The 24,001-nt window shown below is 42.6% G+C and overlaps 1 protein-coding gene across 7 annotated transcripts in view; it reads right to left on the bottom strand.

Annotated features, from left to right (window-relative positions):
• Nucleotides 1–24,001, bottom strand: part of Sec24d (SEC24 homolog D, COPII coat complex component) — a 96,865-nt gene that overhangs the window by 29,217 nt on the left and 43,647 nt on the right. For all 7 annotated transcript variants that reach the window (XM_031375354.1, XM_031375356.1, XM_031375355.1 and 4 more), the window contains 2 exons: nt 7,231–7,369; nt 4,773–4,888 (listed from right to left, as the gene is read on the bottom strand). In XM_031375354.1, coding sequence (XP_031231214.1) covers nt 4,773–4,888; nt 7,231–7,369 — 255 coding nt within the window. The remainder of the gene's footprint in view (nt 1–4,772; nt 4,889–7,230; nt 7,370–24,001) is intronic.

Genomic DNA, 24,001 nt, shown 5'->3' with positions numbered 1-24,001 from the left:
GGGCAGCCAAGCCAATATGGCTCCTCCGGAAGTCAGCAGCTCTACTGCAACAGGCCTTGAGAAAAGTAGTTCAGCTGAGGCTTACAGGAAGGGCTTCACAATGACAGTTATGAACACACTTAAGAACCTTAAAGATGATACGAATAAATGCCTTAATGAACACCGAAAAGACAGAGAGCTGAATGAAATAATGAAAGCATCTCAGGACATGAAAGTAGAATTTAAACAAACAGAGCCAAGTGGTTCTCAACCTGTGGGCTGTGACTGTTTTGGAGGGCAAATGACCCTTTCATGGGGCTCACCTAAGACCATCCTGCTTATCAGATATTTACATTGCAATTTATAAGAGCAGTGAAATTATAGTTATGAAGTAGCAACAAAAATAATTTTATGGTGGGGGGGGGAGCTCACCACTACATGGGGAACTGTTCTAAAGGGTCACAGAATTAGAAAGGCTGAGACCCATTGCACTAAAGCAAGCCTAAACCGAAATAATAATGGCAGGAGAAAGCCAATAAAATGATACAGACTAACGTGCGGGATTTAAAAACAAAACAAAACAAAAAAACAAAAATTCCTCAGCACCAAGGAAGCTATTGCCCTCGTGGGCAAAAGGATGCAAAAACTATTCCAAGTAAACTGGTCCAAGCAGCTAACAAGTGTGGCTGTTTTAATATCTGACAAAACTGACCTCAAACCAAAGAGACGGGAAAGGACACTACACACTCATTAAAGAGAAAAGGTAAATATCTAAGAAGATAATACACTTTTAACCATTCATGCCTAACAGTATAGGAGGTGTTTGCTTGCTTGCTTGCATGCGTGTGTGCGTGCATGCGGGCATGTGTGCATGCCTGTGGGCAGGTGGATGCATGGCAGTAGAAACTAATGGGGACCACGGCCTCCTCTCTTTTCATGATTGCCAATATTAAAGTAACATAAGCTCTTCCACAGCCTGTCAATCAAGACTCCCCCATAACAACTCCTTTCCAATATGTATAAAAACTAAAAGCTCACAGACACAATGCTAACCTCAAGACGAATCAAACAAACAGATCTGTCTCAAAATACTTCCTCAATTTAATTCTTTCCCCAATACGCATCCTCTCAATTTAAGTGGCTGCCATTTCTAAAACACTTCCTGTACAGAGTCACGGCCCCTGGACCTGAGCCAGGATGGTGATGGTAAACGTTTTATTTGACATAGCATTTTAAAAAGACTTGACTGCACAGGAGGCCATGTCAGTCAGTCATCAGCAATGTCTTCGGACCCCCTGAGAAGTGCTGAGTCATCTGTCCCTGTCTCTGTCTCTTTGTCTCTGTCTCTCTCTGTCTCTGTCTCTCTCTGTCTCTGTCTCTCTCTCTCTCTCTCTCTCTCTCTCTCTCTCTCTCTCTCTCTCAGCTCTTTTATTCTACTTTTTTGTTTTGTTTTGAGACAGGGTCTCACTCTATAGCTCTGACTGTCCTGGAACTCAAACTCACTGTGTATACCAGGATGGCCTCAGACTCAGAGATCCACCTTCCTCTGCTTTCCCAGTGCTGGGATTAAAGGCGTGCGCCACCACGCCTGGCTAGCTGCTCCTGGCTGTGCCACCACACCTGGCTAGCTGCTCCTGGCTGTGCCACCACACCTGGCTAGCTGCTCCTGGCTGGCTGTTCTACCTTTCTGACATGCCCCTGCTCCAACACTCTGACCACTCTTCCTTCACACTACATACTTAGGTTCATATTTTAACATGCTTCTTCTCAGGCATATTCTCTGAACTTGTTTATCATACTGCTTACTTGGGGAAATCCATACAGTACAAAGACAAATTGGACATGGAAAGTATCCCAAATGTCAAAATGAATTAAAATTAAAAACAACAACAAAACAAAATCTCCAGTTTTATTCCAGAAGAAAATCTGATAGTAGATTTGTTTCTCCTCAGGGAAACTCCATGCTGACTTTATAAAACACATATCTACACACTTCGTGGTATACCAGCAGGAGGTAGGCCTCAGAGCCTACAGGGCCAATGTGGTACAGTCACTTTCTGTGCTTATCTGCAGCTTAAGCGCTCTCTTGCTCTCTCTCTCTCCCCCCTCTCTCTCTCTCTGTCTCTCTCTCTCTCTCTCTCTCTCTCTGTCTCTCTCTCTGTCTCTCTCTCTGTCTCTCTCTCTCTCTCCCTTCTCTCTCTCTCTGTCTCTCTCTCTGTCTCTCTTTCTGTCTCTCTCTCTCTCTCTCCCTTCTCTCTCTCTCTCTCTCTGTCTCTCTCTCTGTCTCTCTCTCTGTCTCTCTCTCTGTCTCTCTCTCTCTCCCTTCTCTCTCTCTCTCTGTCTCTCTCTCTCTGTCTCTCTCTCTGTCTCTCTCTCTGTCTCTCTCTCTCTCTGTCTCTCTCTCTGTCTCTCTCTCTCTGTCTCTCTCTCTCTCTCTCTCTCTCTCTCTCTCTCACACACACACACACACACACACACACACACCTCTATCTTCATGCAATGTGGTACACAACACATGGGCTCCCTGTGAGGGCTAAATAACTGAACACAGATGTAAGAAATACCTAGCAGAGACATACTTGGTATTCAACAAATGCTAATTGTATTACCTAAAGTGGACATTAAGATTAACTAAAATGAATAGGGGAAAATATGATTCTGCAATTCTCTTTTCAGTGCACATTCCTTAAATATACACATATATGTACAAAGAAAATAAATTCTTTTTCACCATCCAAATCCCTAAGTCAACTCATTATTCTACTTGCCTTACAGTTTAGACTATAATTAAATTTGAAAATAGTGTGTATTTGCCATAAATTCTACTTAGGTGAAAGGAAGACAAACGTGAAGTGCCAAAGGTTACAATCACTTGGCTTCTTGTTTTCTGAGTGAGATTTCCCAATTATTATACTTTTGGAACACTGCCATACGACAGAACTTGAAGCTACTTTTGTTTCGAGGCATAGGTCTGACTCTCACCCTTGCTTCTACTGAAAACAGCACAGGGCTGATAAGTAGGCTTTTGGGGCAGAGGCCTGAAGCCTCAGTACATGATAGGATTCATACTCTGGGCACAAAGTTCAATGAGGGAACTTTCCATCAGGACTTATAGTATCTTTATTATGTTTAATTAGAACAACAAATGCTTACTTTTGTGTATTGATCCTCCTTCAGTCAATCACAAGAAAGAACAAAGAAACTATTGGAATATAAATTCTACTTCAAGACCTGTCTCTTTCCTGTCAGATTTCATCTATATAAAAAAAAAGTTTCATATTTCACCAAATAAGTTAAAAAATTTCACAACATTTCAAACTAATAAAGCATTGGGATTTTCTTTAATCACTAGTACTATGTAAATTCATTTAAAACAATCATATAATAGTCAATAGAATAATAATAAGATGTGTTGATTGAACATTTTAATGATTTAGCCAACTGCAAAAAAAAAAAAAAAACCCTAATTGGTATAAATCTTCTTGAGATGTGTTCTCAGTATGTTGATTTGCTTTCTACAAAACATGTCTGGGGGAAATCTGTGGTCAGCAGCTAATTTCCAGAAGGCTGGATAGTAGCAGGCATTCATTTTTGGAAGAGGGAGGGAGGGAGGGAAGAAAGAAGGAGGAAGGGAGGAGGGAAGGAGGGAAGGAGGAGTTCCCAGTGAGCTGGGTCTTCAGGGACACTCCTGATGCTTCAGAAGAGGACCTGAGCTTTACTTTTGGCTAAAGAGTAAAGCCTGGTAGATTCCTCATACGTGGAGTCTGTCAGTGGAATCCAAAGCTTTAGAACAGCACATGAGCAAGTCCACACACTCACTCACATTCCACATGTGTTGACCTAACTCCCAGCTGGGCCACACACTGCAGAAATACTACAAAAATAGCTGGAAGCAAATTGGGACCCCAAGGTATCAGAATCTATGAAGAGGACACACATGGGGGGGGGGGGAATCCTTGAATGCCACAGAGAGGACAGATAAAACAAAGATGCCCCCTAAGCTCGATGAAGAAAAAAAAGGAGCACCAGTTAGAAGTAAATGAATAAATCAAGACATATGCTCATAATAATCTTTCAGTTAGCCAGTAAGTTGAGAGCAAGTAGGAGTGTGCCATATACACATAAAAGGTAAGTAGAAGGACACCATATTGTTACTCTATAGACTGATAAAGTCAGTCTCTGCGTTGAGACTTTCCTCTAAGTGAAGACAGATCTTCGGTGGCAGCATTGTGTCTGACAGTCAGTGGCTTTATAAGGAAATTTAATTTTGTCATTTTTTTTCTTTTAAGAAAAAAATCCAAATAAGTTTAGGGGTGATAGTCAGAGGAGTCTCAGAATTACACATTAAAGCAAGGAAGGCAGCAGCCCTCTAAGAGTACTGGGTACATTTCTGCCTCGGTAGAGAAGTCATTAACGAACCAAGAGAAGAGACCTGAGTGGAGCATTTGGGAGATGGAGGATCAGGATTGAAGGTCATCTTCAGCAAAGTCAAGGCCCAGACTAAGTGAGACCCTGTCTCAGAAACCAAACCAAAGCAAGCAAGCAAGCAAGCAAGCAAGCAAGCAAGCAAGAAAGCAAAAGGACAAAAAGAATTGTTTCCTTTTCTATACTACATTAAGATAGCTCAGGAACCCATTTACGCTAATGACTTAGGGCAGATCTGTTTCGGACATATCTCTACATGCCCTGGAAAAGTCTGCCTGTGGACCAAGTCATACATGTCTTCACATACAGAAGCTGTTTGCTGAAAGTCAACACCATCACAGAAACACTTAAGTCCCGCCAACACTCACTCTGCAGTAATCCAACGTAGCAACATATTCATAGGATCCCAGCGACAGCTCAGGCTTCTCATAGTGGTCCAGTCTCCTTCCCATGTGGTCCAGATGTTGGAAATAGAATGGTGGAACTAAGGAAAACAAAACAGGACAGGAAATCCTTTGTTTTCATAAGCAGACAACGCAATAAACCCCCAAATGTATCCTAAAGGACAGGAGTTATGATAAGAAGACAAGCTGTTTTCAGTAGCTATCATTTTGAGAGCATGTCTTAGAAATATGTGAAAAATATGAGTTTTCTCTTTTTTAAACTCACTAACTTTTTGGCTCTTGTATATGTTGTAAACCACTACAATTTTGCCTTTTAATTATGTTTGAATAGTTTTGCCATATATAAATTTTGATTTTTTCTATAGTCAAATTAATCTGCCTGGAATTCTGTCTATAGAACTATGTAATTTTCACCAGCATTGACTACTTCATTACTATTTCACACTACACTCTATTACTACATTTTAATCATGAAATATTTTATACATGTAGAAAGCCATAGGCCACAATATTCACATTCATGGAAGCGGAATGATCACGTTGTTAAAAACCTCTTGCACATCTAAAAGTTCTTAGTGGCAAAGAACATTTATAATCTTGGAAGCCCTAGAAAAAAGTGCTGCCCTTTTCAAGCTAACACATCCAAATATTTGCTTCTACCTAATTGCTTCTTTTTTAAAATTAGTTTTCTATTTGAATTTTTAACACATAGGACAGAGACAAATGCGGATCATTTGGCTTACACTAGGACCTTTGTTACACCTTAATTAAGGAGCGTCTTCAGCCCTGGGCTTTCACAGGATAATCTGCTAGCATCTGGCCCTACTCATGTAGAATACTGTATTAGGGAAAGACCGCACTTGGGAGAGCTCAGCTGAAGTCTAATTTGATACAAATGTCTCAGAAGGTTACTTGTAGCCAAGTTCTGGAAGTCACCCAAGGGCAGCCCAAGACTTATGACTCACACACTGAACACTTGGACAAATAAGGTCTGGTGTCTGCGAAAGAGCTCCTGTTGCCTGGGGATGGCCAGGGAAGGCTGAGAAACTTGTGCTAACAGTATGTGGGAAAGTTACCAATGCTTTTGTTTTAAGTATTTTGCTAAGAACAGCATCTCTCTTTGTAAAAAAAAAAAAAAAAAAACTACAAAAGCAGTACCTTTTGGATTGAAACCAACATTCAGCAGTCTTTAAGTTCAGCTGTGAACATGCAAATTATAACAGGAATATTTTTGTAAAGTTGGACTTGCAAAAATTTTAGCAGAAGTTTGAGTATTCTATGTTCTTACTCTATCTTGGTTTAGAAGTGAGCTCTATAGAGTTTATATTTACATATTTGACTCTGAACTTCACAAATTCAATAATCTTGAAAAGACTGCAAAAGAGGAAGACAACAGTCTCTCTCCATGAATAAACCAGAGGAGCCAAGATGGGGTCTTAGTTACATGTGTGTGCCATACAGATTTTTGAGTAATCCAGCTTATAATGTGTAATTTCTATATAGCATAATGTATAATTCATCCACGCATCTATACAGTGTGACTTTTTAAAAATTAATTTTACATGCTCATTAACATTTAATATATCTGTCATCTATCACCAACCAAAATTCAAGTCACACCATAAATTATGCTTTGCCATATAATTTGTTTCTCTCCTGGTTTGTGTGTGTGTGGGGGTGGGGGGTGGGTGTGGGTGTGGGTGTGGGTGCATGCATAGCTGTACAAGGGAAGCCAGAGATCAATCTCAGGAGTTGTTCTCTGAGCCATCTACTTTGTTATTTGCGACAGGGTCTCTGGGGCTTGAAGCTCGACCATTTGGTTGGGCTGGACCACCAGGAAGCCACAGGAATTCTCCTGCTTCAGTATCTCCAACCCTTGGGGCTACGCATCACCACGCTTTGCTTATTTTTCATAATGGGTGCTGAGGACCAAACTCAGGTCCTCATGCTTGTGGGACAATTACTTTATCTATGAGGTTTCTCTGTTGTGGCTTCACTCACACTGTCTAATAACATCAACATTAGTGGATTTTGTGCTAGGATGAAACAAAAATGCATAGAATAATCATAATAATGCCCTACCTCCTTAAGATTCAACATTTATATAAAAAGGTGAAAGCCCTTTTCTCAGCTTTTCTTATTCTATTCAAGAGCGACCCAGGACTGATGAAAGAGACGTTTCTAGAATTCATCTTCTGAAAAGGCAAGAAGTCACATGCAGCACAGCCTTCAAATGGGGCATTGTGGAAGGAGACACAGCTCCCCCATCACACACGGCAGTTTTATGTAAAGGTTCAGCATGACTGCCATGTGGGGCTCCTGCAGTTTCGTACAGATAAAAGGCAGTGCCACCTGAAGGTGTGTGTGTGGGGGGGGAGCCTGTCCGTCTTTGTTACAACATGCACTTAATGGCATCATTTACCATCATTCACACAGTTGCAGAATCCGCACTGATAGCGCCGTCCGCCCTCGATGAACTGCATGAACGGGCACATGTAGGCTTTGCATCTGTTGCACCTCACTGGTCCACTCTCCCCATGGTTCACCAAGTACAAGGGGGTCTGGAGGAAGGAAGGAAAGGAAATGAATTCGGAGTACAGGGATTCCTGGTGTTATCAAAATCCTCCAGTGGGACCGATTAGGAAACTCGCAACTGCCACATCAGTGAAGACCCTCCCACGACCATCAGTGAATACAAGGAATACAGCACAGTCCATCACATTCAAGAGTCATTTACATTTATATATCATTTACAAGCATAGCTCACTTGTAAACACATTAATACCTGCACGTTGATGTCAATGTGTATGAAAGAGAATATATAAACTATAATAATGTAAATAGTTCATTAAGCTTATGTTTAAACGTCCTGATGCTTATAGCACACATCCTGCTAAATTGTACACATTCCTAAGAAAATAACGAGATGGCTATTTAAAGGTCTATATGTATGGCACCATATTGTTCATGCAGTTTCCTCAAGTTATACAAATGACTTCTTTTAGAATAAAACTATTTGGCCTGGAGAAATTCCTAGTACCACCATGACTGTTCACAACCATCCATAGCTCCAGTTCCAGAGGACCTGATGCCCTCTTCTGACCTCCATGGGCACCAAGCACACTCTTGTTGAATACACACACACACACACACACACACACACACACACACACACACACACACATATACATACATGTAGACAAAATGCTTACATATGAAATAAAATAAATGCATTTAATAAAGAAATTTATAAGAATGAAACTGTTTGAAAACTATACAAGGATGTCCCCTTATTTAGGGCTAGAGGCGTCTGCCTTTTTGTTACTTTATTAAATGATCAAGCTTTATAGTACACTCCTTGTGGCTGATTATGCTAGAAAGAACTGGAGAAATACTTGATTTAATGCATCTTTCTCATCACCATAATGTAGAAAGCCAGACTAGAAGTAGAGTCCCAGCACTAGGGCCCTTGCTTCTTGTTTCTTAACACTTCCAGGCTTTGCAATAAAACCAGAGACCCTTCTTGCTTTTACAAACCTGTTTAAGGAGACCATTTTCAGAAATAACCTGGGAACGATGGAGTTGTTCATGTCAACTAAACATTTAAAGATAAAAGTTGTAAATAAAGGAGGCTGCTTTTAAGGAAGGCCTGACGATCAGGGGCTCATCAGGCAGGATGAGGGTCATCAGGTGGGATGAGGGTCATGGGGGGTGAGGGTCATCAGGTGGGGTGGAGATAAGGGATCATCAGGTGGGGTGAGGGTCATCAGGTGGGGTAAGGGTCATCAGGTGGGGTAAGGGTCATCAGGTGAGGTGAGGGTCATCAGGTGGGGTGGAGATAAGGGATCATCAGGTGGGTGGAGATAAGGGATCATCGGGCCACTTTCTCCTAAAGGCTTAGAAAACCCAGACCTAACGTTTGCCTTTGCCAGAGGTTCCAAGTGCAAGCTAACCCACTGGGGTTTCAGAAATGAGCTGTGCGGTCTCAGAAGAGTGGAGGAAGAGGAAAGGGGAGGGAGGGGAGTTGCCAAGACAAGGATTAATGTGTGCATGTACAGACATGGTCTTGGCACGCATGGCTGGAGAAAGGTAGCTACCATTGTTCCTCTCCAGAACACCGTTATATCTCTAAAAGGCACTTGGCACTGTCTTTAATGGGGAGGGAGGGTTAGAGATGGACAGTATGAACTGTACTTGGGTTTCTGAAGGCAAATTTCTCAGTTACTGCAAAATGTTCTCATAAAAAAAAAAAGATCTAGGGGATGGAAAATCTACTGCCTTCCAGGAGACCAGAATATGGTTAAAATTGAGAATATGGTTAAAGTTGAGCTGTTGAAAATTGAGAGGCATTTTTAAGCATCTAGGAATTTGCTTCCAACCTACACTTGGATGTACACAATGTTTTTACATAAACCTTTCATTTGAAAGACATAAGCTGGCTAGAGTTTGCTGGTTTTAGCTAATAGCAATAAAAAAATGATCCAGGAACCCGAGCAAGCAGGAAGATTCAGGCACCAAACAAAAAAGACAGAGAACAATGTGACTAGAGAGACTGGGCCGAGTATAGATGACGGCAGCAAATGGCCCTGCCCAGGTTACGCCCCTGGGTGCTGCTGTTTACCTCCGAGGCCAGAGGACCCCTTCTGCAGCCTAGGGAGGAGGAATTCTGCAGTTTGCCCTCCATGTGGCCAGATTCTACTTTTTCATCCATTTGTCTTCAGAGACTTCAAAGGCTACAGTCATTCTCAGAACTAGAGGTACAAATATGATACGACTATTTGCTAGGGAACAGAAGATAACTCGCCTTTCTTTTCAATATTACGATTTGCCCAAAGGCAGACCTGGCCGAAGATGTCTGGGAACTATCATGGATCACCATGGAAACATTCCAGTCCTGACAGATCCCGACTCACAGAACTAAACATGGATGCCTAGCAATAAGCTGCCATCGAGGCAGAACTCTCACTATTGAGAACACTTATGCTTCCCTGTGCTCAGTCTTCCGGAAAGCAGACGGTGACAGAGAAGGTCTTCAGACAACCAGGGTGGCAGTAAAGAATGCTAAAAGCTTTCTTAACTGTTGATGCTTTATTTGGGAGTGACAGGGAAAGGGTTTTTAAATGGCACAGTCTTGTTTACTCTCTCAGGTCGTGTTGAGAAACCATCAAGATTTATTCTCCCTCCGGGTGTCCACTTGTCGGCTCCACAGTAATGTGCACGAGCTCACAAAGAGTTAAGCTGCCTTTTCTTCTGGGTTTAATTTTAGTGGGTGTAGAAGAGTGTGTGTGTGTGTGTGTGTGTGTGTGTGTGTGTGTGTGTGTGTAAAACTCCTTCTTCTGCAGAGCCGGCTAAGCTGCTCTCTCTCCTTAGCCAGGGCTTTGTCCACACCTGCCCCAGCAGTGTCTTCTAAGTATGCTTTTTTACCTATGATCTCTAGTCCATTCCTGCTCACTCTTCCTTCTCTCTCTCTTTTTTTCCACTATTCTTAGTTCTTCTGCCATGTCGGATGAGTTTATCAGCATGTAAGTGACAGGGACACTGAAGAAGGTCAAGGACTAAGATGAACTTGAATCTCCTGTTCTGGGGTTATCAAGAGTGCGACAAATAGTATATCGATACTATTTTTAAGGAAATGTTTTCATTCAACAAAATGTATCTTTTTGTGTATGTGGAATTACCACTCAGAGTTGGCCACCAGGGCCTGTAGACTGTGCAAACATCCCAGGCTATTGACAGGTCTGTTGGTTACTCTCCGTCGACTCATGGTTAGACTTTGTTGCTCAAGAAACTAATATCAAACACGTAGAAATCACACTGGCGCTAGGTAGCAGTTTCACTCCTCCTAACTAGAGTTCATAGTTCTGAATGGTACTCTCTGCATGCTACTTGGGGAGAAAAGTAATCGTTCACGTTGCCTAGTTACAAACCCTAGGACCTACACTACTGACCAGCCTTCAAGATACACTAGCACAATAGTAGCACAAACGGTCTCCGAGTCACGGAGCACTTTTTGCTTGGATGCAAGGCCCAATCCATGAGATAGAACTCATACCTGAAACTGCTAAGGTGGCCAGGAACCTGACACTAGATAGGCCATGGGCCTACAGGAAAACCTACTGCTTGTTATAAAGGGACATAGCAACAAAACGACTCCTGATAACATACTGATAAGCCATGCAGCAATCCCTGCTCAGCCCTCCTGGGAGAAGCCTCTTCTGTTAACACAGAGACCTACAACTGGACACTGAAAAGACGACGGAAACACTGGAGCGCTCAGCCACCCCCACACAGATGCGGGATCTCCATCATGCCCTTCCCCCCAGGCTCGGGGATCTCAGTGGAAGAGGAGGTGGGAACATTGTGAGAGCCAAGGGTGATGGATGGCTCCGAGGAAACAGCTTGTTGTTGTTGCTGTTGTTGTTTTGTTTTGTTTTTCAGACACAACAGGATGGATGCACCTATGAACTCACAGAGCCCGTGACAGCACACAAGACCCACACAGGTTCAAACCAGACACAATCCCAGCTCTGAGAAGGGGAAGTGGACACGACACCTCACTCCTCACCAAGAAGCGATCTGCAACTGATATCTGGTACAAAAGGGGGGAAATCCATTCTCTCCACTGGAGTGTCACTGAATCTATCAACCACATTCCAGGGCAAGCTCCATACCCAGGAGCAGCAGGCCAACACAAGACGAATTCTATGTTTTTGATGTGTGCACTTTTTGTTTTAGTCATTTTTTTCTGTATTATTGGTCTTTGTTTGTTTTTACTTTGGCTTCTTAATGTTTTGGGTTTATGTTTTTGAAAGGGAGAAGGGGGTGAAGAATATTAAATTGGCTGGGTAGTGGGGTAGAAAGAATCTGGGGTAGGAGAAAATTATAGTAAAATATAATGCATGAAAAAGAACATTTTAAATAAATAAAAATTACTCAGCATTAAATGCAATCATTGATTAAAAACAAAATGACTTTGGATTATTTTTCTACATGAGAGAAGTGGGTGTTAGAGAGTCAGTTAACGTCTCCTTACTATCAGTGATACAGTTTTGGGAGTTTCCCTATTTTAATGATCGGCTCGTTTGCACTCTTTCAGGCAGTGGTGACAGTCTTGCCTTGGCCTCTGAGCCACTACCCGCCTGAATGTGGCTTCTCATGCATGGAACAGACAGGTGAGAGCCAAGCACTTTTTTTAAGGCCAGGGCATGGACAGAAAGCATCTCCAAGCACCACCACCAAAAGCTATTTTTAGCTTAGGAAGGAGAGGTAAAACCAGTCACAGATTACATCTTAAAAGCAAATTCAGATGTTCAAGAGAATGAATCCCTCTGTAGGAACACCCACCCAAAATTTCCAAGATCTTTTAGGCAGTGGGTTTTTTGTTTGGGCTTCTGCATTGTTACAAACACTGTAAATACAAAGACAGAGTAAGGGCATAAGCTTGTAATTCTAGCCATAGGGAGGCTGTGGGAGGAGGATTCTAAGTTGAGAGGAAGCCTTGACACAGAACATGTGTCAACAAAACTCTAGGCACATAAGTTTTGCTGTAGACAGAAATCTGCCAAATAATAAACCCACAAAGCCAAAAATTTTTAATTGTTTTATAGAATGTGTCCACTAGGTGGCACTGTGAGACTGAAATTGAAAATAGTTCCCTGTGGGTAACAGCCAAGACAATGGTCGCAACCACTTGTGTAACTTTAGTAACATTTAGCCAAACTTAGAGGGGCTAGTACTTCATAAAATTCATAAATATAAATTTTATTAAAAATTATCCAACAGTTTAAAACTATTCTAAAACAAATTAATAAAAGACAGATTAATATATATTATTTATACACATATTTCACAGAAATTAAGGCAATTACCAAATTTACTAAGATAACAGGAAAAACTGTATTTTAAATGTTGCTACTATTTTGCCAACGTCTCCTTGACTCTACATAGGAAAACAGAGATGCTGCTGGGCCCGGAAGGCACCAGCACAGCAGGCAATGTCTCTGTAACCTAAAAACACAGAGCGTAAGGAAGCCAGCGCTCGCAGGTGGCACCCACCTCCTGCTCTGTACCCTGACAATCAGGCGACACGGTAACAACAGAGCAGACAGCGCCCAGTGCTGAGTCACGGCTCTGGGCAGCACTGTGATGGAGAGGAGATGCACCGCAGCCAAGAGAAAAGCACAGTACCGATGCTGACGCTGGTACGAGGCCCAGCAACCAGGCCTCGGATTAGTCACCTCCTGGCCAGTGGCATCCAGGATACAGTGGGTGGGTGCCTGCCTGACTCTCCTTATTTCTTACATTTGCCTCACTAAATCCGTTCCTTACATTTTTAACTGAAACATAATTACATCATTTCCTCCCACCAACCCCTCCCATGTTTTCTCCCTCCAATCCTTCCCAACCCCCCCTTCATTCTCTCTCGAATTCATGGTCTCTTTTGTTTGAGTAATATATATTTATTAATATATTAATCAATACATTGATTACTTATGTAATTAATTATATATAATCAATAGAATATATTGATTTTTATATATTGATGTATATAAGTATATCTATGAGCACACACACACATATATGCACATGTATAAATAGATAGCTATAAACTACTGAGGTCATTTAGTTTTGTTTGTATGCATAAAATTTCAGGGTTGACAACTTAGTATTGTATAACTAAGTACAAGGCCTACCTCTGGGAAAGAATAATTCTCTCTAGGAAATGAGAGGGAAGCACCATCCACAATATTGCCAGAACAACATGGCTGCCTAAACAAGACCCGAGCAATGACATCACCAGTAGACAAGCTAACACAGAAGGGGAGAAAACTGCAGGAGTCCCACCTCCCCACCACCCCTCACCCCTGTACCCCCAAGCACATTCTTTACCTTTTAGCCCCAGAGTTCGTGCCCACACACACACACTTGAGTTCTCTTCCCCACCCCCCACCTCTAGTCACCTTCCCCCCATTTCAGTATTTATTTCTTTCGACAAATTGGCATGATATTGTTTGAGAAGAGTGTGTAGACATGAGACCATGTGTGGTTGGTCTCTAGCCCAGAAAACTGGTGGATAGCCTGGTTCCTGTACAGCTCCATGAACGACTTTCCTGAGCCTTTGCATGCACATAGCCTGGCAGCGTGGGGTTCAAGTTTGCTATTCCTCGAATTGAACTATTGGTTTGCCAGTGATGTCAGCAAGCCCTGCCACGGAGGAGCATGCGTTTGGCACTGGGTAGCATAATCTTTAAAGGTTTCAAATGGAGCGCTCAGACTAGTCACTAAATCCAGAACACAGGCTGTGTCCAGATCGTGAGTCTGTGCCAGCACCTTCAGAAACCATCATGGAGTCCCTGTTTCTGGCTCAAGACCTGAGCTCTGACATCACAGAGTTTATGGTCACATGATCTAAAATCAAAAGGCCTTTCTCCGGGTGCTTTACAGCAACTGCCACATTGGCCTCAAGGTCTTTCCACAAGGAGTCACTGAAGAGCGGAGTTCTGGATGACCCTCTGACACGGGATGCCCTCGCTGGAGCTGACCATAAGGATGACAACATTCTATAGTTTGGATGCCAGGGCCTTCATGAACAGGAGGGCAGTCCTGCCATAAAGCTAGCCTGAAGTTCCAGAGGCAATCCCCTGCCTCTGGCAGCCTCTGAACACACAGTGACTTGCCTGCCTGAAGAATTTTTTTTTTTCTGAGTGATACTAAACATCGCACCATTGTATCTTCTAGATACAATGCAAAGATCACATTTATATTTTTAAGAATTTTTCTAGTTGGCTCTACTGCACCATTGAAGGAAAAATTGTGGAAATGGCTCAAACTTACAAAAAGATAATTTTCTGGAAGTATAAAATGAAGTTACTCTACCTCCAGGTGGGAAAGTAAACATCAGTACACAAGCGAGAGATGGCTCTGGATGGCCTCTTCAGGTTCCATAACCCCAATGCTGTGAGTCACAGCTAAGGTCACCCCCATTGATCCTTGGGTGTCTCCCCTCTCTCAGGTCTCTGTCACATCCTCTAGATGTCGCATCCTCCTCACCCCTTCCTGTTGCAGATTTCCATTCATTCTCATGGCCATCTAGCCACCTCTCCTGTCCCTCCTCCCACCTGATCATGAACCCCCCCCCATTCCCCTCCCTATCACCTCTCCCACCCAGTTGCCTCCCTCCACCTCTTTCTTATGTCTATTTTGTCCTCCCTTCTAAGTGAGAAACAAGCATCCTCACTTGGGCTTCCTTCTTGTTTAGCTTCTTTGGGGTCTGTGGAGTGTAGCATGGGGATCCTGTGTTTTATGGCTAATATCCACTTGTAAGTGAGTATAATGCTATGCATGTCCTCCTGGGTCTGGGTTACCTCACTCAGGATGATATTCTCAAGTTCCTTCCATTTGCCTGAAAAGTTCATGTCTTTGTTTTCAATAGCTGAATGGTATTTCATTGTGTAGATGTACCACATTTTCTTTATCCATTCTTCCCTTGAAGGACATCTGGGTTGTTTCCAGCTTCTGGTCATTATAAATAAAGCTGCTATGAACATAGTGGAGCATCTGTCCATCTGGTATGTTGAAGCATCTTCTGGGTGTATACCCAGGAGTGGTATAGCTGGGTCTTGAGGTAGAACTACTTCTAGTTTTTTGAGAAACTGCCAAATTGATTCCCAAAGTGGTTGTACAAGTTTGCACACCCACCAGCAATGGAGGAGTGTTCCTCTTTCTCCACATCCTTGCCAGCATCTGCTGTCCCTTAGTTTTTGATCTTGGCCATTCTGACTGATGTGAGGTGGAATCTCTGGGTTGTTTCGATTTGCATTTCCCAGATGACTAAGGATGTGGAACATTTCTTTAAGTGCTTCTCCACCATTAAGAAATTCCTTAGTTGAGAATTCTCTGTTTAGCTCTGTGACCCAATCTTAAATTGGGTTATTTGGGTTATTGGTGTCTAACTTCTTGGGTTCTTTATAAATTTTGGATATTATCCCTCTGTCAGATGTAGGGTTGGTGTTGATTCTTTCCCAATCTGTGGGTTGCTGTTTTGTCCTATTGACAGTGTCCTTTGCCTTACAGAATATTTTCAGTTTCATGGGGTCCCATTTATCAGTTGCTGATCTTAGAGCCTGAGTCATTGGTGTTCTGTTCAGGAAGTTGTCTCCTATATCAAGGAGTTCAAAGCTATTCCCCACTTTTTGTTCTATTCAATTTAGTGTATCTGGTTTTATGTTTTATTGTATCTGATCCACTTGGATTTGAGTTTTGTGCAGGATGATACATATGGATCTCCTTGAGTGGAGTGATAGGGACACTAACCCATCCACAAAACTTTCTACCCCAAATCTATCCTGTCTACAAGAAATGCAGGGACAGGGGCTGGGGCAGAAACTAATGGAATGGCTAAGCAATAACCAGCCTGGGTGGAGACCCATCCCAACGGCAAGCACTCTGACACTATTAATGACACTCTGTTATGCTTGCAGGCAAGAATCTAGCAAAGCTGTCCTCTGAGAGGCTCCACCCAGCAGCTGATCAGAGGGATGCAGAGACCCACAGCCAAACAATGGATGCAGCTTGAGGACTCTTACGGAAGCACTGAGGGAAGGATATTCAAAGCGGATAGCATATCTACAGGAAGACCAACAACAGAGTCAACTAACCTGGACCCTAGCGGCTCTCAGAGACTGAACCACCAACCAAACAGCATACACGGGCTGGAGCACACAAGGCCCCTGCCCAGACATAGCAGATGTGCAGCTTGGTGTTCATGTGGGATCTGAACAACTGGAGCAGAAGCTATCCCAAAAGCTGTTGCCTGTCTGGGGGGCTATGTTCTTCTAGCTGGGCTGCCTGGTCTGACCTCAGTGGGAGAGGAAGCGCCAAGCCTCTCAGAGACTTGACAGTGCCAGGATGGGGGAATACCCAAAGGGAGCCTCTACCTTCTCAGAGAAGGGGAGAGGGTAGGGGGTGGATTGTAGAAGGGGGTGACTGGAAGTGGGGGCAGTGATCAGGACGTAAAGTGAATTTAAAAGGAGAGAGAGATAGAGAGGTGGCTCGGTGGTTAAGAATGTGCTGGGCACTTCTTACAGAGGGCCTGAGTTTGGTCCCCACATCAGGCAGCTTACACACCATCACCTGGAAGTCCAGCTTCAGGGATCTAATTCTTCTGGATACTGCAGGCAGCGCATCCACGTGCACAAATCCATACACAGACATACACATATGCACATAACTAAAATAAATAATCTTTAAAATGAGTATCAGCACAGCTGGACGCAGAGTCCTGAATGGCGGCACTGGTACAGGACTGGACTATAAAAGGTAATATTCCTCAGACAAAAGGTAGTTGGCTTGGCCTGGGTTAGCCTGACAGCTAAGTGATGCGTTTGTGAAGATCCACACTGTTGTTCTTGCCGGAACGGGTGTTAGAAACTTCTGGGTAAATTCTGCACAATAAATGCAATACACAAGAACTCTGTAGTCTAATATCATTCCCTTCCACCTCTTATAAACCTTGACCAATTATAGTTGTGCTTTTATCTCTAAAGAACTGTATCTTAGAGTTCAAATGCAGGCCACTTGCAAAAGGCATGCCTAATTGAAAAGAAAACACACAATGTTCCGGGGACACTGAAAGCTTATCTTGGACTTAAACCCCTTGGAACCAAGTGTGTTTCTTCCCTAATAGGATGTGCCATATCTATTAGGTATCTCTTCCTCAAACAGAAGTTGAAAGGGTCAAAACAATTGATCTGAGACTGGACTGCTTTTGTGTTTGTCAGAATCATGAGTCAGGGGAAGTCCTCTTCATGATTGGAGGTGGGCATCTAGCCAAGAGACAGGTGGAGGACAGAGCTGAAAATAAGAGCTTTAAATGTTGAATATATATATATATATATATATATATATATATATATATATACACACACACACATATATAAAGGTATGTGACCAATTTGAAGGAACCTAGAGAAAACTGTTGTTTATATTTTTATATAAATAAAAAATGAGCTATAATAAGAAAGATGGCTCTTAATTTATATAAAAACATAATAAAAATTGGCAAGCATAAGATAACATACATTTTTCCCTACCTTCCTGTAAGAAAGAATGAGGTCATGTATTTGAATTCTTTAGATAAAGGGCTTAGAAAGACCTTTTCTAACTATAGAGGACACAGAAGTATGCAGCTCTGTAAACCAGGAGGAAAATGAAGTCTGATCTCGGTAAGTTTCATTTTATCTCCACAGCCCAGGTAAGGGTTAAGGAAGGTGATCTCTGGCATCAATGGCCCTAGGGGATACGTCTACACCACGCGTACACTGATAGCTCTTCTGCATGTTGTCATTTCAAGACTTTGTTTTTTAAGATAAAGTCAGTGATGCCATGAGAAAACTAGATGCTCAAATAAACAAGTGGTTTGTTTACTCCTGCATCGTGGCTTCTCGGAAATTTCATCTTTAGGAAATTACTGCATCAGATTCCAAACAAAACTCGTCAAGCTGAAGAGACTACACGTGGCCAGTTCCAGCTAGGCGACATCCTGGCCAGAGGAAACTGCGGAGAAAAACAACCAGTGGACAGAGGGGGATAAGCAGGCCAAAGAGGCAGGATTTGAGGGCAGTGAGATGTGACAGGACGGATACAGATGGCACTAGAGACCCCCCCACAGCCCTGAAAGCATAACACAGAGTGCAATGTGCCCTACTGATAAAATCGATGACTCCGGGCTCATCAATGCTAACACACGAACGGTAGATACATCTGGTTTAGTACTGGAAGAGGTTACGCCTGTGTGGGAACAGGAAGCCATGGGAGGCTTCTAGATTTTCATCTTTATTTTGTTATGAACCTAAATCACTACTAAAATAAATATGCCTGAAATGCATGCGAGAGAATTGCTTAACATTGCACACTGACTAGATATTTGATTTTAATGAATTGCGGATGTCTTAACCACGGTACTGATATCCTGTGTATAGTCAAGAGTCCTTACTGCTTTGAAAACAAAAGTAAATGATTATCTTAGTTTCCCAAGCAATCCGTGAGAACTTCAGCTACTCTTTCATATGTATCTCTCATAACATCCCCCACACATGTGCACATGCACACATGCACACATGTAGAAACACTTCGTACCTCTATGAAGTGAGATGTAGTGGCAGAAACAAATGCATTGGGATAAAAGCGAAGCCTAAAACATTTTTTACTGCAAAGAAGTGCCCTAAGCAACAGCCACACTAGACAGCACAGCGCTCTCTCCTGGTAGGGGACTAAAGGCAGACGATGTACAATGCATCCCCACAAGGTTGTTTTCCATGAAAGCATCCACATGAGAAACCTTACTTCTCAGATGCAGCCCTCACATCATAAGAGAGATGCACAGTGATCACTTGCGCACATATCCCAACAGTGAGGACCTTAGTAGCTTGCTTGACCTTTGAACTTTAGAAGGAGGAGACACTGTGTAATGATAACATTTAAATAGTAAATAGAATTAAAATGGTCTTTTAGGCCCTGAGACCCGAGAGAAACCCCAGAATGGTCTCTACTCTTATAAAAGCACGAAGAAGGACATTCATCACATGTACATGTGTGAGGAGGGGTGCAGAGAAGAGGCCAGCAGGGGTGGAAAGTTCTCCTGAGGAGAACTAAGCTGAGATCTGGAAGATGAATAGATTGGCGGCAGGCGAGGTGGCTCAGCAAGCAAGGGTGCTTACCACCAAGCAGAGCGAGCAGAGCGCTGCTTACCACCGAGCTTGAAGCCCTTTGTTCTATCCCTGTAACACACAGAGAGAGAACCAACTCCCAATTCCTAAATGGACCTCTGATCAATACACACCCCCTAGCCTCTCTCTAAGTAAGTGGGTTTTATTTGTTACTGTTTACGGAAGGACTCATTTATCTTTAAGGGGCTGGTCACTGCAAGTTTTATCATGTTTCAGTAAATATATGGGCAATGGGAACTGGATTTGGAATTTTTTTTTCTTCTTTTCCTCTTTTGTTTTGAGGGAGGTCATAAGGGTGAAGGGGGGTGGACCTGGGAGGACTAGGATGTGAATGGAATCAGGTTGTATTATGTGAAATTTCCAAATAGTCAATAAAAACACCAAGTCATTTTTTTAAAGAGAAAAAATAATAATAAAAAATAACACAACAAATGGCAAGAAGGAGGAAGAGGAGGAGGAATAGGAAGAGGATGAGGAAGAGGAGGAAGAGGGAGAGGAGAAGGAAGAGGAAGAGGAGGGAGAGGAAAAGGAAGAGGAGAGGGAAGAGGAGGAGGAGGAGGAGAGCAAGCATGTGTTAGGGAGCGCCCCTTCAGGTGCTTGTCTCAGCTCCTATCAGAGCAGCTGCTCTCTAGTCTAACCTCTAGAACACAGCGCCCCCCAACCACCAGGCTGTAAACCACAAACTTACTTTCCTTGCACATTCCAGCATGGCAAGATGTTTTTCTTTAACACTTATTTCTCCTGAGATCATCCTTCATCTAATAAAAACGAAAAATTCTGGAGACTACCTTTGTGATTGAGAAAACTGGCTCAGTACGGTTCTGTTTCTAAACCATAACTTAAACAGAATTCAAACAAGCTTCGCCCTGACAACTGTGGATTCACCAGAGTCCGCCATAGCATGAGAGCGCAGCTTTGTAAGGGGGTGGCCGCATTCTTCAGCTGCCAGAACTGTTCATAGCACAGTCACAAGACTGATCCAAGACGCAGAGAGATTAAGATTCAGTTTCAAAGTGACTTTATACAATAGAGGACCCTAAATGCTTTATCCATTGCTCTTAGTATTCTATTTTGATATATGCACTTTACTTTTCCAGGTTTCTCCTTTGGTCAATACATGCAAACTGTTGCAGTAAAGCTTGGACCATACTATAACACATGCCTTTAAGGTCAATTCAGGATTTTGAAACATCTGTTCCAAAAATAAGTTGTAAGTCTCCTCTAAATTCTAAAAGGAACTAGAGAGACCACAGTATTTTGTGGTAGTTTACCAATAGCACATAGATATTCATGTGTAAAAGCAGCTGCTTACTTGCCTACATGAATTTTTAATAACATATGAATTATATAAACATGAGGCAATGCAGCTGGATGCCCAGCAGAGATTGGATAAATGACAGGCAGCGACTGCTTTCTAGTCCTGCAGCCTATAACTGCCCCGACTCAGGAAAGAGGCCCAAGACCGCACCAGCAAACCCCAGCAGAGGCCTGCAATCACCTCTGGGCTCCTCACCTGGTTTTCTGCACTCCGTTGCCATATACTAGGGTTTGAGGAATGGAGTCAGTTTTGAACACTTCCTTAGACATCTTAAGACTCTTCATAACTATCCGTCCTCTCTACTCAGCCTTTCTCACTAATAAGTGAGAGAATGAGCTATGCCAGTGTTTACATATACTGATACGTTTATTAAAACATACTTTAATAAGTAGGTTCCAAAATGATGTCTTTACTACCCACAGAATTTGTAGGAAGGTAACGTTATAAACAGACGATAGTCATTTGCAAGTATAAAACAAAATGGCCAATATATGATACAAACTTATACTCCACTTAGCAACACATTTAGCAACAGACCCAATGATGAGTAGCTTTGCTGAAAATATGAATTTAGATGCCTAAAGACCTATAAACTAACCCCAATTCTGCTACTTAGTGGAACTTTGTCTATACAACCCCAAGGAGATCCTCCTTCTTCACGGATGAATCCTGGCCTCTCTTGATATTCAGAGAATATGAAAATCTGGCTTCACACACGAGTTCATTCATAAGCTCAGAGGAACAAAAGGGACCATAGACCTTAGTAAGCAAAAGGAATGCCCTTCTTCATACTTAGCCGGATAAAACCCCCGGCTCGCTCCTTCCAGCCCAGTGGAGCCTGAGGAACCGCTTCCAACCAGAGTTCCAGCAGCAGCACGAATCCCTGGCCCTGGGACAGGACAGATGTTAAATAGTCCAAACCTGTAGAGCTTCATCATAAAAGAAAAGAGAGACAAGAAAGGGGAGGAAGAGGGTGACATGTGCTTTACAAACTGTAATTTTCCCAAAAGGAGGATGGATGCACACGGTCATCCTGACATAAACTATGCTCTAGGGAGACGGAACGTTTTTCCTCTGGTGTATTAAACGGAGTATCTGCTCTGCCAAGTCTGTCATCTCAGGCATGCAGGGCTGGCTGGGAGGTCAATGCCTGACCATGACGATCAGTTCCCCTCCACATGGATGTAAAGACTTTCCCTGACAGAATTCACCGGTGCCAGGCTCATTTCCTTTGTCTGTTAACACCATTTGCCAGCTCTTGGCCACAATTCTGATTTTTTCCCCCCAAGGCTACCATCTTCATATATGAGTTAAGAGAATATGAACTCACTCATAGAAAGGATTAAAAGGGTAATAAACAGCAGACAAGCTTCTTGATTAAACCACATCTCAGATAAAACGCTGCCTAAATGTGAATTCTACAAACAAAAGTAGATTTATAGAGCCCCCTTTTCGCATTGGGAAAAAAAAAAAGGCAGCTGTATGTTTGCAAATTTCTCGTGTTCTGGTCAAGGGTTGCTGGAGTTCTCTCCCTAGCTCTAAAGTCTAGTTCAGTTCCTAGCATAAAGTAACAAAGATTATAACATCAACAAAGTGTAGACCAAAGCTCATCACTGCTAAGGCAACAGGAAACAAATGACCTGACTATTACAGCCACTTATGATTAAAAAGTACACACAAATAGCCACAGATGGAATAGAATCCTCTGCCATCTGGATTATAATGCATATTACTCATTACATATCTACCTAGATGGATGCACAAAATGTAAAGATCTCATATTTCATAGAAAAACACCCAAATGAAATTATCCATGACCTTCAGTCTCTTAGTACTTGACACCAAGTGGATTTCCACCTCAGTTTTTTAAAATACTGCATCAAAAGTAAAAGATTAAACAAAATTGTAAACATGACCGTAACTTGACGAAAAAAAAATACTTCAGGGTTAACTATATTGAACATAGAAATGAGCCGCGCTTAAAACACGGTCTAAAACTTAAGGTTTTATGGTCCACAGGGTGGCATGTTAGACAATGATGTACCAGCCTGCCCTTGGAAGCAGCAGCCATCTCCATAGCAAATGCTGGCAGGAGCAGCCTCTGATAATAACTGCCTGTCAAGGGTTATTTTTACAGGCCGTTGCTAACACAATGCATACTTTTAAAGGTTTTGTCAAACAACAGAATGGACGATTTAAAAAGCCAGGCTACATAAATTCTTCTGAGAGATGTCAAACCAGAGGTTACTCGGAAAGGCTCTACGCAGTGTGGCGATGATGGTCATGTTAGCCCACACCAAATAAAATCTAACCACTTAGGAAATCCAAAAACAGTAAGTCACCTATTACAGGCGGAACTAATTTTGAATGATATTCATACGGAAAATTATATTCGTACAATCCATTTGCTTAGGAAAGGTATTTTACTGTAGGCTTTTTAAATTTATTTTTATGTATATGAGTGTTTTTGCCTGAATATATGTCTGTGAACCAGGTGCATGCCTGGAGCCCACAGAGGCCCCAAGAGGGCACTGGATAAACTGGAACTAAAGTTAGAGATGGTGTTGGGAATCAAGAAAGGCATTTTAAAACTTATTTTCTTGAGGGTGGGCATGGTGTATCACACATTTAATCCTAGCACTCAGAAATCAGGTGGATCTCTGTAAGTTCGAGACCAATCTAGTCTACATAGTGAGATCCTGTCTCAAAAAACAAATGATACAACCCAAAATTCAGCTTTGGCCCTCATTTTTTTACTACCAACTATATTTTCTGAGTTTTGATTTCTAACTTGAGCCATTAGATAAATGACAGTAATGATTGGTATCCAGTACAGCAAACAGGCACAGAGAGCAGAAACTCACTTTTGAGCACGGTAAATCATGGGTTTCTATGAGAGGCATCTGTGGATATGGGTTGCATGGAGCAGAGAGGGAAAAGGGGATGAAGAGAAGAGAAGGGGAGAAGAAGGAGGGAGAGGAAAGGAGTCGAAGGGAGGGAGGGAAGGGGAGGGAAAGGAAGGAGAGAGGGAGGAGAGAGGGAGGGAGAGAAGAGGAAGGAAAGAGGAATGGGGGAGGGAGAAGGAAGGAGGGAAGAAGGGAGGGAGGGAAGGAGGAGGAGGGAGGGAAGGAGGGGGAAGGGAGGGACGG

Source organism: Mastomys coucha, unplaced genomic scaffold, assembly GCF_008632895.1.
Source record: "Mastomys coucha isolate ucsf_1 unplaced genomic scaffold, UCSF_Mcou_1 pScaffold16, whole genome shotgun sequence".
In the NCBI taxonomy this organism is placed as follows: Eukaryota; Metazoa; Chordata; class Mammalia; order Rodentia; family Muridae; genus Mastomys; species Mastomys coucha.
The sequence above is the reverse complement of the archived record's forward strand: the minus strand, read 5'-3'. Positions and strand labels throughout refer to the sequence as shown.